At 40.4% G+C, this 17,500-nt stretch overlaps 1 protein-coding gene and 1 long non-coding RNA gene across 2 annotated transcripts in view; one reads left to right on the forward strand and one right to left on the reverse strand.

The window, feature by feature from the left end:
* Positions 1-17,500, forward strand: part of LOC138022004 (uncharacterized) — a 254,279-nt gene that overhangs the window by 141,345 nt on the left and 95,434 nt on the right. The window lies entirely within an intron of this gene.
* LOC138022000 (collagen triple helix repeat-containing protein 1-like) overlaps positions 9,412-17,500 on the reverse strand; it is a 16,772-nt gene continuing 8,683 nt past the window's right edge. Inside the window, exons 2-4 of the mRNA XM_068869031.1 lie at positions 11,515-11,619; positions 10,334-10,618; positions 9,412-9,921 (exon numbers count right to left, since the gene is read on the reverse strand). Of these exons, the coding sequence (XP_068725132.1) occupies positions 9,562-9,921; positions 10,334-10,618; positions 11,515-11,616 (747 nt within the window). The 5' untranslated portion in view covers positions 11,617-11,619 and the 3' untranslated portion in view covers positions 9,412-9,561. The remainder of the gene's footprint in view (positions 9,922-10,333; positions 10,619-11,514; positions 11,620-17,500) is intronic.

A 17,500-nucleotide genomic window follows, 5' to 3' on the forward strand; every position in this document is an offset into this window, starting at 1 on the left:
CAGAGAAACTGAACAGACGAACATCGCGAAGGGAAGTACCACGTGGTCTTCAATGGCGGTCAAGTTTTATTTTGCTCCCGTTTTTCCACTCCTGTTTGCCACCCTTTTTCATTCTTGGTAAAAGGAAGGAACGGACACGTCTTGTTCCAGTTTGCTGTGAATCTGAATTTTCTCTAAGGAGAGATCAATTCCAAAAATTTCTCGATGCTGGTATATGTTTGCCAATTTCATAGCGTTCACTGGAATCAAAGCTTGCGATGATCGCTCAAAACAAAATTGGCATCCGGTTGGCGGCCGCCTCTAAAAGCGTGCACGATCTAAAGGCGTGAAAAGAAACAGACCCGCAGTCCAAACTACAAGCGCGGATCTTTAGTTGACAAACGTTTCACAGTTTGAAGTGGTAAATTTTTTTGCCAAACTGAAAAGGTTTACGGTTGAAACTAACGCTTACCTCCCTCCGGAATTAAAATTAATTACGAACATTAAAAAATGGTTTCATAGTTTCAATTCTGCTTGACATGACCGGAAAAGCGGCAAAAGCACCCACTTCATCTTGAAAGGAAACGCCAGTCTCCTTGGCTCGGTACATTTCGTATTTAATTAATTGCGAAGTCACTGATTCGTTTATGTATGTAGACGAACATTTTGCAGTTAACTAACTGCAAAGTCCTTCGCTTCTGTAATATGTATAGAGAGACATTTTTGCTAAATTTCATTTGTCTCTTTAGAGTGACATAAATGAAACTTTGCAATTGTAAAATCTCTCGCTCGCAAGTACCAAGCTTGAAATGTAGAAAGTAAGAGGGAAAATTTACAATCACAAGATTTACGAACATATGTAAATTGCTACTATTTAAGTGACATTGTAAAATAAACGAGATCTTCTAAAATATCCAAACTATCATTCACGTCTTAACCAATAAAAAAGTATACAGTTTTGCACAGCTTGACAGGTACAGTATGGGGCCCAGTTCTCGGCCACAAAAAAATTAAAACTTGTATTTCTTACCTTGGAATAACCGTAAGGACTTGAAATTTCAAAGACAACTAGCTTCAGGGTTCAGTTTACACATGTAAAGCTATCGACTGCTCCACGCTGTTTTCTCCTGAGTAATAACGAAAATGGACGCGTCGTTCGTGGGCCCAGTTATCGGCCAGCGCGCCCAGTTCTCGGCCACAAAAGAGTGCGCTTTATTCCTCAGAATAAACAACGCTTTATCACCAATTTTTGTTGTTAAGTCACTAATAAGGCTTGTGTTTGATATTTCGTCCACAAAGTATCCTTAACGGGCTTTGTTTCATGTTAGAAAAGGAAGTTTTTTGCTCACCTGGTTTTTCTCTTAATTGCTCCATGGCAAGCGAGGCTAAAAAAGAGTTGGGTATTTCAAAACGGGGTCGGGTAAGTCAGAACTCATAGTTTTAATTCATTTCTACTGTCAAAACATGCCACCCCATTACAGCTTTACTTTTACAAATGATTTGACCAGAAAACTATGAGCGCTTTTAGTGTTGTCGACGGCTAGCAGCGTGGTCGAGAATAGGCAAATACGCAAAAGTACTAAGGACATATTGAGGGGTGAATTTAGGTCAAAGAATAAAATAGGCCAGAAAAAGTTTATATTAAACAGAAAGCTTTATCACTCTACGTTCTATTGGCTCATTTGGGCCTCCTATACGGATAAAATATAAACTTGAATTAGACCATGTAATTCGAATAGCCGTAAACAAACACGTTTTCGTGGAAACCAAATTCACCTACCTTCGTGTCACCTCGACTTGCTCACAGTATATAGTAGCTGTAAACTCAAAACTCAGCAGGACGAAAAAAAAGGAATCAAGCTACCTTTGGAAGCAATTGCTTTTTATTCAGATTTATTTGTGGCGCACAAAATAAACATTGAACAAAAAAGTGGCCGAGAACTGGGCCCCTTTATAATTAGTTACTGTATCTGTCATAAAGTGAAATAAAACTGCTGTAACTCGTAACTGGCCATTGCTTCTGAGGGAATTTCGTACCACAACCAAATGGTTAAACCCTGTGAAATCATCAACTTAGCCCGATTATTTTGAACGCAAAATTCAGACAAGAGGCATTGTTGCGTTTGCGTTTGCACCAGTGTTTTTACGGGAAAAAAGAGAGACGCAGCTTGTTTAAAGAAATTTAAACGAAACCAATTAACTTCTTGACGTTACAAATTTTCTCATTAAATATTTCTTTGTACGCTTGCTATTCCTCAGTGATTTCCTCTTCTGTTGCTTTGCAAATGCACGGTTACTTAACAATTATTCCATAAGCGCGCGTTGGATATGAGATGGTAAATAGCCAACGAGGCGCGTAGCGCCGAGTTGGCTATAACCAGTCTCATATCCAACAAGCGCGAATGGAATAATTGTTTTATTAAATTCCTTCAACTCCAAAAATTTGGAAGTACGAAATACGAGCGGAAAAAGCGAGCAAATCCGAGCGAAATCGAAAAAAAATTTGATGAGAACTGATACGATGTTGTGTAATACCTTGTTGTCAGACAGACGCAGGCTCATCACAAAAACATTTCTTGCTTCTAAACTTCGGAATTTATCCAAACTTTCCACAAAAAACGTTTTTTTTTCTCCTTTTTGTCTTTATTCAAAGAGAAATTTTGCATTCCGACGAAAACATTTTTAGTTTAGCAACGCTTAACGCAATCATTTACCATATAAGGTCAAACCAAGGTATATGAGCTGATAACCGAGATTGAGTGAACCAATCAGAGCACGCGAAATGCATTATCCGAGGTTGAGAATTTAATAAATGTACATATCCAAGCAAGCGAATTTCGAGCATTTTTTTTGCTATCTTAGCTCTCAGTGATAGGTTAGTGTTGAATCGATATTGGCGATGTTATAAGCGGCTCAATCGAAGTGTAAAAAATGCATGCATTTAGAGAAAATTGTCCTTTTCAGTTATACCTCTACTAACTATGCCACAAAAGTTGATTAAACAGAGAGTAATCATATTTGCAGCTGCAGCGACACTAGAAAAAAAACAGTTGCGTTGTACTTTGAACCATCCCCAGCGTACAGTAAAATACCATGATCGTAACAAAAAAAATGGAACAATTCTACATACCCGTTCACTGACAAGGGTACTTAAATAGACTGCCACCATGGTCCTTAGTTGATGAATGAGAATAAGGAGAAAGAGTGAGATGGACCACTACCGCGGTGCGCAGCCATTTATGGATGAATAAGAATCGATTTTTACCCGGGATATCTGTCTGCCAGATCTGCGCGTGGCTTAAGGAACGAGCAATATATTTTGGAGAGGTTGTTCTCAATTTCAAAGTTTTATGTTAATTCACATTAGGGTTTGGGTAGTTGTACGAAAAACCATGGAGCTCGGTAGCAGAATTTTAATCAACTCCATTCTCAACGTCTCTCTTTCTTATCTTAAAGTGCCGGTGGCAGAACTTTGACAAAACCCCGAAAGGTAAACCGGTACTTATTCAAGAAACGATGGCGATTTGTTTAAGGAGACACAACGATAGGTAATTCAATATACAAAATTTAAACATTAACAGTTCCATGCGAAATTTTAGCCCACGGTACCTTTCTCGCTTTGTGTCCTTGATGTTGTCCAAAACGGCGGTAGCCTAAAATCCGTTCTATAAACACTGAATTGAACTGCAAAAGACGGAATTAAAATCAAATTTTGCGATCATTCCATAAGGACTTTTCCATAATCTGATCAAAATAAATTCTACGAAACATCCTGCTTACCTTATTGTGGTCCTTTTACGATTTCAGATACAAAAAACCTATGCATCACTCTCTGATCCGGGCGAACTACTTGCTATAGGACTGCTGGAACAGCCAAGCAAGGGTACAATACAGCGTGCGCAATTTGATAGGGAATATTAAGGGATGAGAACAGACGGTTGTCATCCAACCGCACCCATTCGTGACGACAGGCAACATTGTGTACCCGGTACACTGGAAAAAAACTGAGTGGAGTGGGGCGTTGGAATTATATTTAAACAAGAAGAGTCTTTGTTTGATTGGTAAAATTGTTTTTCTTGACAATTTTCCTCCGCCGTAAATCTTAGGCAACCGCCTCCCCCCGCAAGATTAGATTGAACCCCCCACAGCCTTCCCTGCTAGCAGAGGTCTCTCACGGCGAGGCAAAAATGAGAGGGCCCGCCTCTTTGAAGGAGAACATTGCGTGACGAGATCTTGATTGATAGAAGCCAGAAACTAAAAGGAAATCTCCTATCATTCCTCTGTCCAACTAATTACATGCTTGAGCTAAAAGAACTTTACGCCAGTGGAGAAAGTGAACAATGTCTTAGCCAGGAAAAGAATCTGAGCTCTTTTTAGCCAGCCAGGTAAAACGTTTATCATGTCTCAGTGAGCCAGAAGCGGTTTGTGTCAACATAGTTACTAACTATGGTGTCAAAGACCAGCCAGCTCACTCTTGAGATTTTTTTTCAGCCAGCCAGCTCGAAAACAGGTTTCGTTGGGTACTCCTGAATGGTCAGGGAAATGGAAAAAATGTGTTTTCACTCACCTCCGAACACAGGATCGTATAAAATAGTCGCGCACGTTATGCAAGTTTGTCTAATGACATCATCACACATCAAAACACGCGGGTTCATTGGTTCTTGAAATCACACGATAAGCGGCATTTGTTCCCTGTCCTTATTGAGCGCTCGAAATTTTTTCTGCATACACCGTGATCTCGCGCTTCGGCTCTGTAAGGCTGCCGACTCGTCAGCCTCGCGTGTTTGCTTGGCTTACTCGTTGGCAATAATGTAGCAACCCCCAAGTCTACTTCTCTGTCCTATTATGGCTCTGTAAGTTCTTATTCAATTAACCTTATATAGGTTAAGACATATACAAGGCCGTTTACACCACAGAAAAAATTGGATCCGGTCCCCTCAAAAAAGCGGTACGGACCCATAACTTTTGTAAAGAAACACTCCAGCGTTTCTTTACAAAAGTTATGGGTCCATACCGCTTTTTTGAGGGGTCCGGACCCAAATTTTTCTGTCGTGTAAACGACCTTTTAAACTTGGGGACTCGGGGACGTCAGGGACGTCAGGATGTGGGACTTGGGGACTTTGGGACGTAGGGAATTGGAGATGTTGGGACTCGGGGACGTGGCGAAGCATTTTTACCATTCATTCAACTTTTCATCATATTTCACAAAATCCTCGTCTTTTGTCGTAACTGCGTTGTACCCCAGTTTTACGTTCCTCGTTTGTACAATGTGAAACAAAGGTATAGTGAATATATATAGTATGGTTTATTACTCGTCTTCATAAAAAGGTGACTTTCATTATACTACTATCAAGTTACACAGTGGAATAATTTAGGAAATACGAGGGGAGAAATCAAGTTTATTTATTTGACATAGGCGACATCAACCAAACGTTGGTATGACCATTTCTCAGATCATTTTACAATTCCCCAAGTATATCGAAGCTTGAATTTCAATAATTGGACAACCTCAAGCAAAGATTGAAAGTACTAACTTCCATTTTCTGCATCCTAACCTTTTTGTTTCACTCGTAGTTGTCTGTGTCACTTAACATGCCTTGACTAATGATGTCATAACGCTTGTTTTTGACATTAGGGAACGTCTATCCTAAGAAAGTCCGTCAAATTTCTGCCATTAGCGTATAATTATACCTATGTTGCATCTATGGACACTTTTCTGACTTTACCGTTTCCGTCAAGATGGGGATATGATTCCAGGTAAAAGACAGAATAATAAAGCATCGATAGGAGTACTAGAGCAAGGAACAAAACACGTTGATATAAGATGACTTTTCCATCCTTGTTTCCGATAAAAGATTTAAATTAGCCGTTAAAAAAAAAATTCACGTGACACATTGCACATGAAAGAGCGAGTAGAAAGCTAAGTATGTAGATTTTAAGTTAATGTCGAGGGGATAAATGTTTCATTTACGAGCTTGGTCAAGCCCTAACACACTCGGGTGGGTTGTTCAAAAGACGATTAACGCTAATCCTAGATTATAAATTAATCAAGGATTTTATTTCTCTACCCCCCAAAGCTGTTCAACGCTGATATTCTGCAAAACTTTACATTAGAAGAAGTCAAACTTTGTTAAACAAAAATAAGCAAAAGAAACTGTCACCAAAAAGTTGAAAACATGAGACAAAAGTTTACGCTAACGCTGGATTAAATTATTCGGCTTTCGAACACCGGGTATTGGAATCAAGCCGACAATATCAAAGGTAACAACCCGAAAATTTCATCAAAGGTAACAAATTAAACAAACGCCTGGAAAGATGCAGCCACACTGCCGCCAACAATTGCAACGACATTGGCACGATATGCAAACATCAATTACAGAGAAGAAATAATAAGGCTCAAGTATTTGTGCAACAATTATAACAACGTTAACAACAAACGCTGCAACGTGAAATTTCAGCTACAGTGTCAGAGCAATGAGCCATTAGGTCTTTTGCTTTGTTTCACAGTCGAGCTTTGTGACGGGTGGCAAGAAGTACTTTTCGAGAATCCAATTTTTGAATTTCGGGTGTGTATTTAGCTGGTACTTGAAAAGCATACAGATGATCGTTTTTGCAAAATAACATAGGCAATCAACTTCCTTCTTACGTTAGGATGTTCTCCCATTTCTGAAATTCTATACTTCTAAAATGCGTTGCCGCATCCCGGAATCCCGACGTCCCCGAGTCTCCAAGTCCCCTTGTCCCCACGTCCCCTCGTTCCCGAGTACCCTCGTCCCCGAGTACCCTCGTCCCCACGTCCCCACGTCCCAAGTCTCCAATTCCTCTAGTCCTTAAGTCCCTTGTCCCCGAGTCCCCGTCCTACTTTTCGACACAGCCAAATTTGTGTGTGACCAGCAACTTCAAAGTTTGCTGCCAAAGGTCAAAATATTTTCATTTTTATTATGCATGAAATACTTTTGTTATATTGAATTGTTTGGAAATTAAATGATTTTTCGTGTTCAAAGAACAACGCAGTTGGTAAAAAAGACTGAACTGTTTTAAAGGCGGCACAATGATTTGTCTATGCACACAAGGCTGTCAAACGCTTCAATCATTCAGCGCCTCTCTTCATTTTTTGCTCGGTCAAAACATCGAAAAGAACCCCACGGAAACGCTTGCTGTGCAGGGTGGGGTACAGGGATGGCGTAGTGGTGAGAGCACTCGTCTCCCACCAATTTGGCTCGGGTTCGTCAATAAGCGAACTGACTGCGTACGCAACAGTTTTCTTCTTCTTCTTCTTCTTTTCTTCTTCTTCTTCTTCTTCTTCAAACATGAAAAATGAAAAGTCCTGGGGCTGAGTAATCTAAATTGACGATAACAGTCAATCTAGAAAAAATCAGGAATTGTCGATAATCGTCATTTCAGAGGTAGAGGACATGTTGAACAGAAAGAGAACGTCAGTTGACGAAGGGAGAGCTCGCAGAATAGTTTGGATTCTACTCTAATATGACCTAATATGGGTATTTTTGCCGTGCGCGCCATCGTCAACTGATATTCACGTTCTGTTTCTAAATCAGGCTATTGTGCAATAATGTATTTCTCATGGGTACAAGGGACGTTGCTATGCTTGGCATTCGCACTTTTAGCTATTTATACCACCCTTTTGGCCTGTGACATTCACTTGAAGCCAATCAGCCATCTACGTTGCTTGGCTAGGGGAAGTTTTAACTTCTTCTTTGGTGTTGTTTACATTTTTACGACCTCTGAACTCCGGTGGTCGTTTTAGGTGATTTTGCATTAGTTTGGAGAGTAAGTTTCCAGTTTTTTAACATAGAAGGAGTTTTTTTTTAACTGGTTTTGCGATAGTTTACTGCATTGTATAATAAGAGTCCTCTTGGCTAATATGTTCTTGCGTAGACCTCAATATTGGCTCCCTCCTAATGTCTCTAGTGTCAATATGGGAAATGTTTTCTATTCGGCTGAGCGCAGCGATAGGAATTGTCACAGACTGGTAAAGAATTGTTGTCAGTTTTCATGTTTGAAGAAGAATCAAAGACCGTTGCGCACGCAGTCAATTCGCTTATTGACGACAATTCATCACATCGTATCTTTCATAACTCCGCTTCGGAATCTGTAATCAGCTCTGAAAAAAAAAAAATTTACAATGAATGCAAAATTCTCGAGCGCTCATTGGCTCATTTTTATTGTCAATAACCGGACAGACACACAAATTTATAATTCAGGCGAAATTGACGCGATATTGGTGGCGTCAGCTTGAAGAAAATTGAAGATTCTCGCATTTTTGTCTCGCGTTCTTCTGGTGTTTTTACTTATTTTGATCCCTCTGCCTTTTTGTTATTGTAAAAAGCAAATTGATGTCAGTTTTTCATACGTCTGTCCTGTTATTGACAATGAATTTCGTCCGATAACATTGTCAAAGTAGTCTGCGGATCCACGAGGTAATAGCCGAGTGGATCCACAGCTACTTTGACAATGTTATGACGAAATTCATGATCAATAACAGGACAGACGCATGAAAAACTGACATCAATTTGTTCATTCGATGAGTTTCAATAAATGAAGAGACGACTACTGTACACGTCACAAGAGAGAAAGGCACAGAATTGGAGTTCTCCTCTCCTCAGTACGTTGTCTGGTGACCGTGTACATTTGGTGGAAATTTGGTAATTGATCCAGTCCGAGTTTTCCCAATCCGATCCGGTGCGATCCAGATTTTGCCAAAGGCCCAGCAAATGTTTTTAAAAGTCTCATCCACTAAGTGGAATACAGCAAGTTCTACTTTGGTTGGGACATAGAAGAGAATCCTGGTCCATATTCTATAGATTCACTCTGCAGTAAAACTATTCGTGCTCCTTATTGTCAAGGGCATGTTGAAGTGTTTGGGTTCGATACGGGTAGTCAGTGTGTGTAGCAATGTCGTTTTTTGCTGTCATATTTAGTTAATATAAGCAGTCGATAAGTTCCCCAACAGACTTGGTGGATGCAAGGAATGTAGAAAATGCGTTGGACACTGGTTTATCAAGACTATCAAGGCATACGCATCTTATGTTAACAGAATTACCAACAGATCTAGAAGTCAGTTTTCAACACCACTTGAAAACCTTGACCACTTGATTGAGTACAATCCAAGGCAGTTACAGTGGGAGTGGCAGTGTCCATGGAAGTTCTGCAATAGGTTTTGCTTATTGTACCTCCTTGCCGAATGCTTTTCAAGATTTGGGCACATAATTATGTTTCGTTTGTTTTGACACACTGCATGTAATTTTCTTACAGGGCAATGGAATAAGATAGACCCAGGGAAATAGAGAATACTTGAATTCAGTGATTTCCTATACTAACTTTACAATAGCTATGAACTTCATTTCAAAGAAAATTGGTGAGGGGTACAGTTTTCAGTTTTCAAAACAACCCTGAACTACTTCGATTAAACAGTGACAGTAAAATGACTTTATTTATTCCCAGTAAGTCCGATGGTAGACTACTAGTTTCCATGCCTTAAAAATACCCGACTTAAAGAAATCAAAGCTTACATGAATTAATTATGTTAGGACAGCTATCAGTCTTGGATTTAAGAACACGAATTTATTTCTGCGGAGGAGGCACTTCTTCGATCATTATACGGGTGACGGAGTTCCACCCGGTGTGAGCATCGGCAGCTTTCTTTCCAACGCAATTTCCAACATTCATCGCCACTCGCACATTTCCCTTGCTGATTCCCTCACAGTATCCTGTGATTTGACTTGTTTTGTGTATGTTGCTGTCTGTCTTGCCGTGGTTATCGTGAATGTGCATAAGACCGTCGATTGCCAGAGGTTGACATTCCTTGTTATTGAAGGTGAAAAACCAGCGTGTGCAGCAGTTCAGACAACCGGCAATTCTGAAGTCGCCATTAAACTCGACTTTCAAAGCGGAGTTTTCTGAAATCTTGTTGAAAGTGCACTCCTGAAAAAGAAAACTCCTTTACGAATAAGTATAACACGTGACACATGTTCATGCCATATTTATCGAAAGGTTTACGGGAATGAAAGCTGACGTTGTTTATAGCAAGTTTGGGAACGGAAAAGATAAATGGCCAATTTTATTAATTCAGTTTGAAAATGAACAATACATTGCTGCCCCAACCGGATGGACAATCTGATCAAGATTTTGGTAAATTTTACAGTCTTCGACTTCGTTCCACTATCACCTCCTCCTTCTTTAATAATGCAAGACTGGTACAAAATATTTCTTAAAATAAACGACAAAGCATTTGTTCAACCTTGCTCTAATTACGACAGACGAACACAGCATTCCGGCGCTGACTCGAATACCTATGCTTTTAACCCTGTTTCAAATTACCATGTTTCTTTCTTACCTTTATCATTCCATTATCTTTGCTTTCATCAAGGTTTTTCCATGCGCATTGTTTCCAATTTTTCGGCATGGCCTGGAGACTGGGATCACCTTTGGGTCCTTGAGTACCCTGCTCCCCCTTAGGTCCCATAGGTCCCTTATCTCCGGGTGGACCTGCTGGGCCTTTTTCTCCCTTGTCCCCATCTCGTCCACTGTAACCAGGGACACCAGGAACCCCTGGAACCCCTGGAACACCAGGTACACAACCCGCTGTGCAAGCATTTGCCGATTTCGCACCGGGATCCACCTGATGTGTGTTGAAAAAGGAAAGACACAAGTCAGATTTACCCCGCAACCCTTGCAGTTCTTGGCAGATCTTTAGTCGTTAAAGTGAAATCGTGTTTCAGAATTGCATCTGTAAATGATAACTTAAGCATCTGCAAAAATTGAAGAAACAGCGCCGAACCTTTCAATGCAGAAGCAGCATAGCGCGCAAACGGTTTCTGAAAACTATGTGCTTTGGCCGAATCTTTTGCTGTTTCGATGCGCGAGCCAGTCGTCGCTATTATTTGTTCGGGGGTTCAACGTGACGAAAACGGCAACAGGATCGTTACAAAACGACAGGTTTGGTGGAAAGAAACACCTACTTTATATTTTTCAGCTGCATAAAAGACAGCGCAAAAGGAACAAAGTTCGAGTTCTGTGGCGAAAGTAATCAAACGTCAGCAATCTTTCTAGATTTTGGTTCCAATTCACTTACATAGCCACACTCCTTTTTCTTAAAGCAAACGAAATGGAACATTCACGATTCTTCGCCCATGCAGTGCGTTGCTCAAATCTGCGGTTGTATTTTAGTCCACATATTTGTACGTTAAAATTAAAGGACCAAAACAAAAGACTCGTCATTGAGACGAGAAGGATTTTTGACACTTTCCTCCGACACATTTCAAGTTTGGAGCGAATAGAAACTGAAAACAAAGAAACAAAGGAAAACAATAAAGGATTAAAACTGCTCGTGGGCGTTTCTGAAATGCATGCTATGGATTGTATGAAAATATTCTTCTCTGAAAACGCGCGAAGTTAAACTTAGTTTAAGCCTCTAAGAGATAAATCTAGATTTTCACAATGCTTTCGTCCAAGATCGGATAACTCTGTGGCTGGTAAGATGAGAGAAATTTCTTGGTTGATAAATTTGTTACTCACCGATACAGCTGCGCAAAACGCTAAGTGTGAGGTTGAAAGCATAACGAGCAAAATCAAGAAATTCATTGTCTTTGAATACTTGCAAGGAGCTGATGGTGCCATGATCTGATGAATGAAAGGAAACATTTCAAAGAGTTGGTGCAGCTCGTGTATTTTGATACAGGGTTGTGGATCTGGCATGGAGATTCTGGGCTTTACCAAACTACCCACTTTGTATTCATTGTATACCTGCCAGCATTCCACTTTCACTAAAGCCGGTTCTCTTCACAGGTCAACTTCCCAGATATGTGTGAGGTTTCCTTTCCCGCTCAACAGAGATGAGTTTCATATGAGTTTCGTTGCTATTTAATGGATAATTACTGAGGTACATAGCATTATGAGAAATGATTGCAGCCGCTGCCTTCAATTATTTCTCATAATGCCATCTGCCAGTGCCGGAGTAATTATGCAAGCTGCGCATGCAAGCTGCGCATGGAATCCACACACAAGTAAACAAGTATACAGTATAGAAGGTGTCAGGCAACGCAGAGCGGCAAGGTTTGTGACACGTTACTGTGAGGGTAAGACTGAAACAGTGACACGGTTACTCGAGGAGCTAGATTGGTTACAGCTTAGCTAAAGGAGGTAGGAATCAAGACTGGGTAGCTTCGAGCGAAGAAACAGCTAATAACAAGACAATACCATTCAAAGAAATGCTACACGGCGTTAGCATAAACGTAACCCCTTGTACTTGAACATATTCATTGCCGTGAATTTGATATCTTCAAATCCCACGACCTGCTCGCGTCTGACCTTGTAGCTCAGTCGGTAGAGCAGCGGTGATCTAACCCGAAGGTCGTGGGTTCAATTCCCACCCTAACCAGAGTTTTTCTCTGTCCTTGAGTGGTCCCATTTCCATTGGTAGGGCCAACGGTCACATGGTTTACATGGGTAGAAAATAGCACTTCACATCATCCTCTCATATTTACATCTGTTAGATACACTAGTTTTACTCAGTGCAAACCTAAGTTTGGAAAGGTCTGGAAAGGCGATGAATTCTGCGGGAGGCGAAGCATTATTTGTGTGTGACACAGAGCTCTCATGATACTGACATTGTAGCAGAAATCGAAGGTAAACGCTCGCAACGTTTAGTCATTTCTGCCAGTGGTTTAATTTTTTTATCTACCGAGCTAAAAGCGTCGCTTCCATTTTCTTTCTAAAATAGAGCAAAGATTTAGAACGCCAAGTACAGTTTTAGAATGCGAGAAGATTGAGAAAAGCCGGTTATCAGACGCCAGCCGCAGGAAATGGTCGTGGGTTTTGAAAGACTGAGCAATGGAAGAAGCAGAGAAATGACCAGTTCAAAAATTATTTCAATCTTTGCAACGCCCTTATTAGTTTACGGAAAACGAAATATACCGAAAGGGAACCGATCATTTAAGCTGTGAGGTTCAACTTTTGGCCGGCTTTAAGCTTTAGGATCATTTGCAGAGGGCGCCATGCTGTTCAGATGATTGAAATTTCTATGACAAATATTTACGCCTTTCACTGCGCAGTATAACGATCGCTGTCGAAGTAAGCGTCTGTAAATCAAGATATTTTTAATCGAACCTTTCGATATTTGCAGTGAGCATTCCCAAAAAATTAAGGAAGTTAGAACAATTTTCAATTCTTCCTGAAATGTACTGTTTCTACAATAACGGAGGCCAGAATCATCAACAAAATTTTCACAAAGCGTGCCCAGAATACAACCAAGTTTTTTGCTTACTGTTCAAAAATCATTGTTTTAGCTGCAGTCGTGATTAATTTCGTATCATTAACTTTAATTGAACTGTTTGTAATGTAATCCTGATACAACTCAACTGAAACTTTCTTTATTGATTTACCCACGCTTGGAAATTTATATCTCAAATTCGGAAAAAAACTTTAAATAACAATGACCACAACCAAGGTTTTCTGAGCCCGCGAGACTGAGCACCCCCAGGAAACCGTTGTTTTGGGTAGGTACGTTATGTATGGGGACATATATTGTACCGTATACATTATACGTAAGGTACGTATAAACATTATACGTAAGATACGTATAGACTGAGCACCCCCAGAAAACCGTTGTTTTGGGTATGTACGTTATGTATGGGGACATATATTGTACCGTATACATTATACGTAAGCTACGTATAACGTATACGGTCAGGAGCGCATGAGTAGGAGCTTCCCTCTCCCATACAACCCCCATGAGTTAACCTTTGCTCGTATCTTTCTATTTTAGAACGCCACGAGTTCTTCGGCTCTGCACACACTGTTTAGAATGGCTAATCAGAATAAAGTTATTGAGGAACAAAGACAAAAATAGCAAAAACAATGTGTGCAAATTGATGGAAATTGTTGTAAATGTGAGTCTCCTGCCGAAGGATTAGTTCTAAAAATAGAAAGATACGCGCAAAGGTTGAGTCAAGGATATAATGCATTGGGAAGGCTCCTAGTCATGGGCTCCTGATACGGTACAATAATGTCCCCATACATAACCTACCTACCCAAAACAATGGCTTGCTGGGGGTCAGCAACCTGGTTCTGGTCATTGCTGTCTAAGGTCTTCCTCAAATTCGGCCAAGAAAATGTCCCCAGTTTCCAGTCTCCCTACCGGAAAATTTTGCTTGGTCGCGAAAATTTCGAATTTTGGGCACAATGGCTCAACTTTCTTTGCTTCTAGCAAAGGCCTAGGTAGGAAAATGGTTTTTATCGGCAAAATTTAATGCACTTCAAGCTTTGTTTGATATATAATGTGGCCTAGCTTACCACATTCTTCGTTTGTTTTTTCTCCACCAAAAAGGCGTCATTTTAAAGGACAAAGAACTGCAGGACTTAGCGCCGCTTACAAACTTCAACAGAAATCTTGCCAAATTTTCTAAGATGCTTTATAAAGGAAAACTGAAACGATAGAAACATAGAACAGGTACTTGCCTTTCTCTGGTGCGACTTCAACATCCGCGATACTATGATCTTATGTTCGAAAATTTGTTTCTATAATTCATATTTTCTCCGGCAGAATAATGGCCTGTCGTTTCGACAGTTTCAAAGAAGAGATAAAAGTATTATTGAAGAACCAGCTACTCAGAGAGATGGTAGTTGAAACAAAGACATGTCGAACAGTGGGGGTTTCACCACCTCGACAGTCGTAAAAAAACGAGCACTTCTCACGCCGGGCTGCTTGATATGTCGGACCTAAGAAAGAAAACATAACCACAGGCGCCCCAAGCTCAGTGTGAGCATGGCTGACAAAAATGTAAGGATTTGTATGAGAATCCCGATCAAAAGCTTAAGAGGATAATTGTATGAAAAAAATCTCAATTAAAAAGCCTAACCTTATTGCTATCGTGGATAGCTTCCTTCTTGTGTGGTTATTTTCCAGATCCGACGCGATTTGAGCCATTTCACAATTTCGTGGTTGTCAACGGTTATAGTAAAATCTCAAGGCTGGAGACAAAATTCTCAAGTGCCACCAATTTGAGTCAAATATCCCTGGATAAAATATTCCCACGTTCACAATTTCACATCAGAATCAATTGACAAAGATTGAACTTTCATTTCAACCCACTATCAACGCAATAGCAGTCCTGCAAGCAACGTCAGGCGGTGAATATTGCAACGAAACAGCATACAAAGGCGGTGCTTTAGCACAAAAGTGGCCACGGCTTCGACCGTTGATAACAAACTGACCCTTACCGGGGTGGTGGACCGTACTTTGTCAACCGCAAAATTTCTTTATTCCCCTGGGTCTACTGGCATGACTGCATTGACTCAGTCGTCCAATCACAGTCACGCCTCCTTCGTGTTGACAACACGAGTTCAAACACATTCGCGAAGGCGGAAAGCATTGAAAGTTGCAAGAATGAAAGCCGTAGTAAACAAACTTTTGCGCATTCATGCCGCTTTTATTAGTTAATACGATTTTGTACGTAGTAGATCGTAACTGTATTTATCAAGCCTTCAAGAACTTAACATTAATTATGCAAATAAATTTTGTTCCCGTAGTTTATCAAGCGCAATTTTCTTATTCCCCTGGGTCTCCCGACATGCATTGACTCAAGCCTTCAAGGAATATATATATTGACATGCAAATAAACTTTGTTCGCGTAGTTTTTTTGCTACGATTGCTACGAATATTTTGTGGCTGGACTTATTGAAGCCAGTGAAATTTAATTATTAGCATCTGAGAGAAAACACTCGCGTTGGAAGCGAGCGTGTTGCTTTCAAAGCGCACTTTGCATTACTACCGGACACGGCCGGAAGCAGAAGTTAGAACGGAATTCTCAGTTTTTCACGATGCTCAGTTCGTAAGTCGATTTTTTTCAAATTCTAATGCCAAAGTACTTTGCAAGATCAAAGGGAGACAAAAACATCTCTTCACCGCTAAAAAGTTACGTTTAATTACGTTGTTATTCCTGTGTACTGGGTTTGCTGGTCGGATACTGGGTAGCCATTAGACATCCGTAGAAATGCAAATTTCACCACGGAAACGAAGGTAAAAACGCAAAGCTTGTTACTGAGTCAATCCAGTCAGAAAATGAGTTGAATTTTTCCGTTTCACGTTTCCCGTCTCGGGAAAATGGAAAAGTTGCGCAATAGGTCTTTTCTGTCACTCCCCTAGAGTAGAGTCTTCTGCGTGTATTTTTGGTAGGTTTCAAGAGGTAGTAGAAATGCGTAGATTTTATCCGGTGTACACAGTAGCATATTTAATTAAGCTGCAATGGCGTCGAAGTCATTGTAACGCGAATGGCATTTTACTAGATCTTTAAACGAAATGTACTCTTATGGAGCTCAAGAATGGAACTACAATTGGATAAACAAGACAGGCGATGAAAAATAAATATATGAAATCTTAAAAATGTCGAGATTTTAGTTATGCAAATTGTAACTTTCCAGGAACCTATGACCCGGAGCCTACAACTCTACTGTGTTCGTTTAACGGCGTTTTCACAGACCGATCTATTTTTAGATTGAATTTCCCGCGAATGAGACTCCCACAGGAGCCCGATGACCAATTGCAAGAAATTAAGATGACGTCATAGGGTGTCGTGGAGTTTCCACGAAATTGAAGTGTAGGAACTGGTAACTAGCTAGAGGCTTGGCTACAAGCCCGAGGCCTGGTTACGGGGCTGATGATGGACTGAAAACGTGGTTTTTCACGAACAATTTGGACTTGAATGTTGGACAAATTTCTTTAACTTTTCGAAACGGAAAGCTCAATTTAAGGTTTAAAAGTATTGTGACCGCATCCTCGGCAACATGTGGTAGCAGAGCGAGGTTATTAACCTTTTAAATGAGGAAAATGAGTGGATGTATTCGGCAACGTTTAGGGCCAACGAAGAAACGACTGCAGGACTCAAGTCTTCCTCCAGCAACAGGTTACTCTGGATGAAAGTGAGGGCAAGGCCAATGAACTACTTCTCAAGCTGGAGAGAAATCTCAAATCTTATAAAGATTTACTGGAACAACTACAAGAAGCATCCAAAGATGACGAAGCTAAAACCCAACGACTGGAAGGTGAAATGGAAGAGTTCAGTATTCTCGTGCTTGATGGTGACGAAGCTATTTGTGATCTCAAAATACTTCTGGCAGATATTGCTAAACGAAAACAGGAGACAACTGAAAGGGAAGAAAAACAGAGGGAAAAAGCTCATCAAAGGGAACTTCAAACAGAAAAACTCCAACAAGAGAAGGACCTTCATCTGGCAAAACTGAATCAAGAGAAAGAGATTCAAATGGAAAGGATGAAGCTGGAATTGGAAAGTTGAGGCAGAGTGAAATAGACAAAAAGCGAGAACATGAGCAAAAGATATTGGAAGTGGAATTGGAAGCTAAAAGGAAGATGGCCCAAACTGAAAAGGAAATGGAGCTCAAAAGAACAACTGTGGATATAGAGCTCAAGATGAAAGCAGAAGTGGAACAAAAACGTCTTGAATTGGAAAAACAATTTTGTGTTCCAATTACTCGCCAAACTCCCGCT

This window comes from Montipora capricornis, chromosome 10 (assembly GCF_036669925.1).
Source record: "Montipora capricornis isolate CH-2021 chromosome 10, ASM3666992v2, whole genome shotgun sequence".
Classification (NCBI taxonomy): domain Eukaryota; kingdom Metazoa; phylum Cnidaria; class Anthozoa; order Scleractinia; family Acroporidae; genus Montipora; species Montipora capricornis.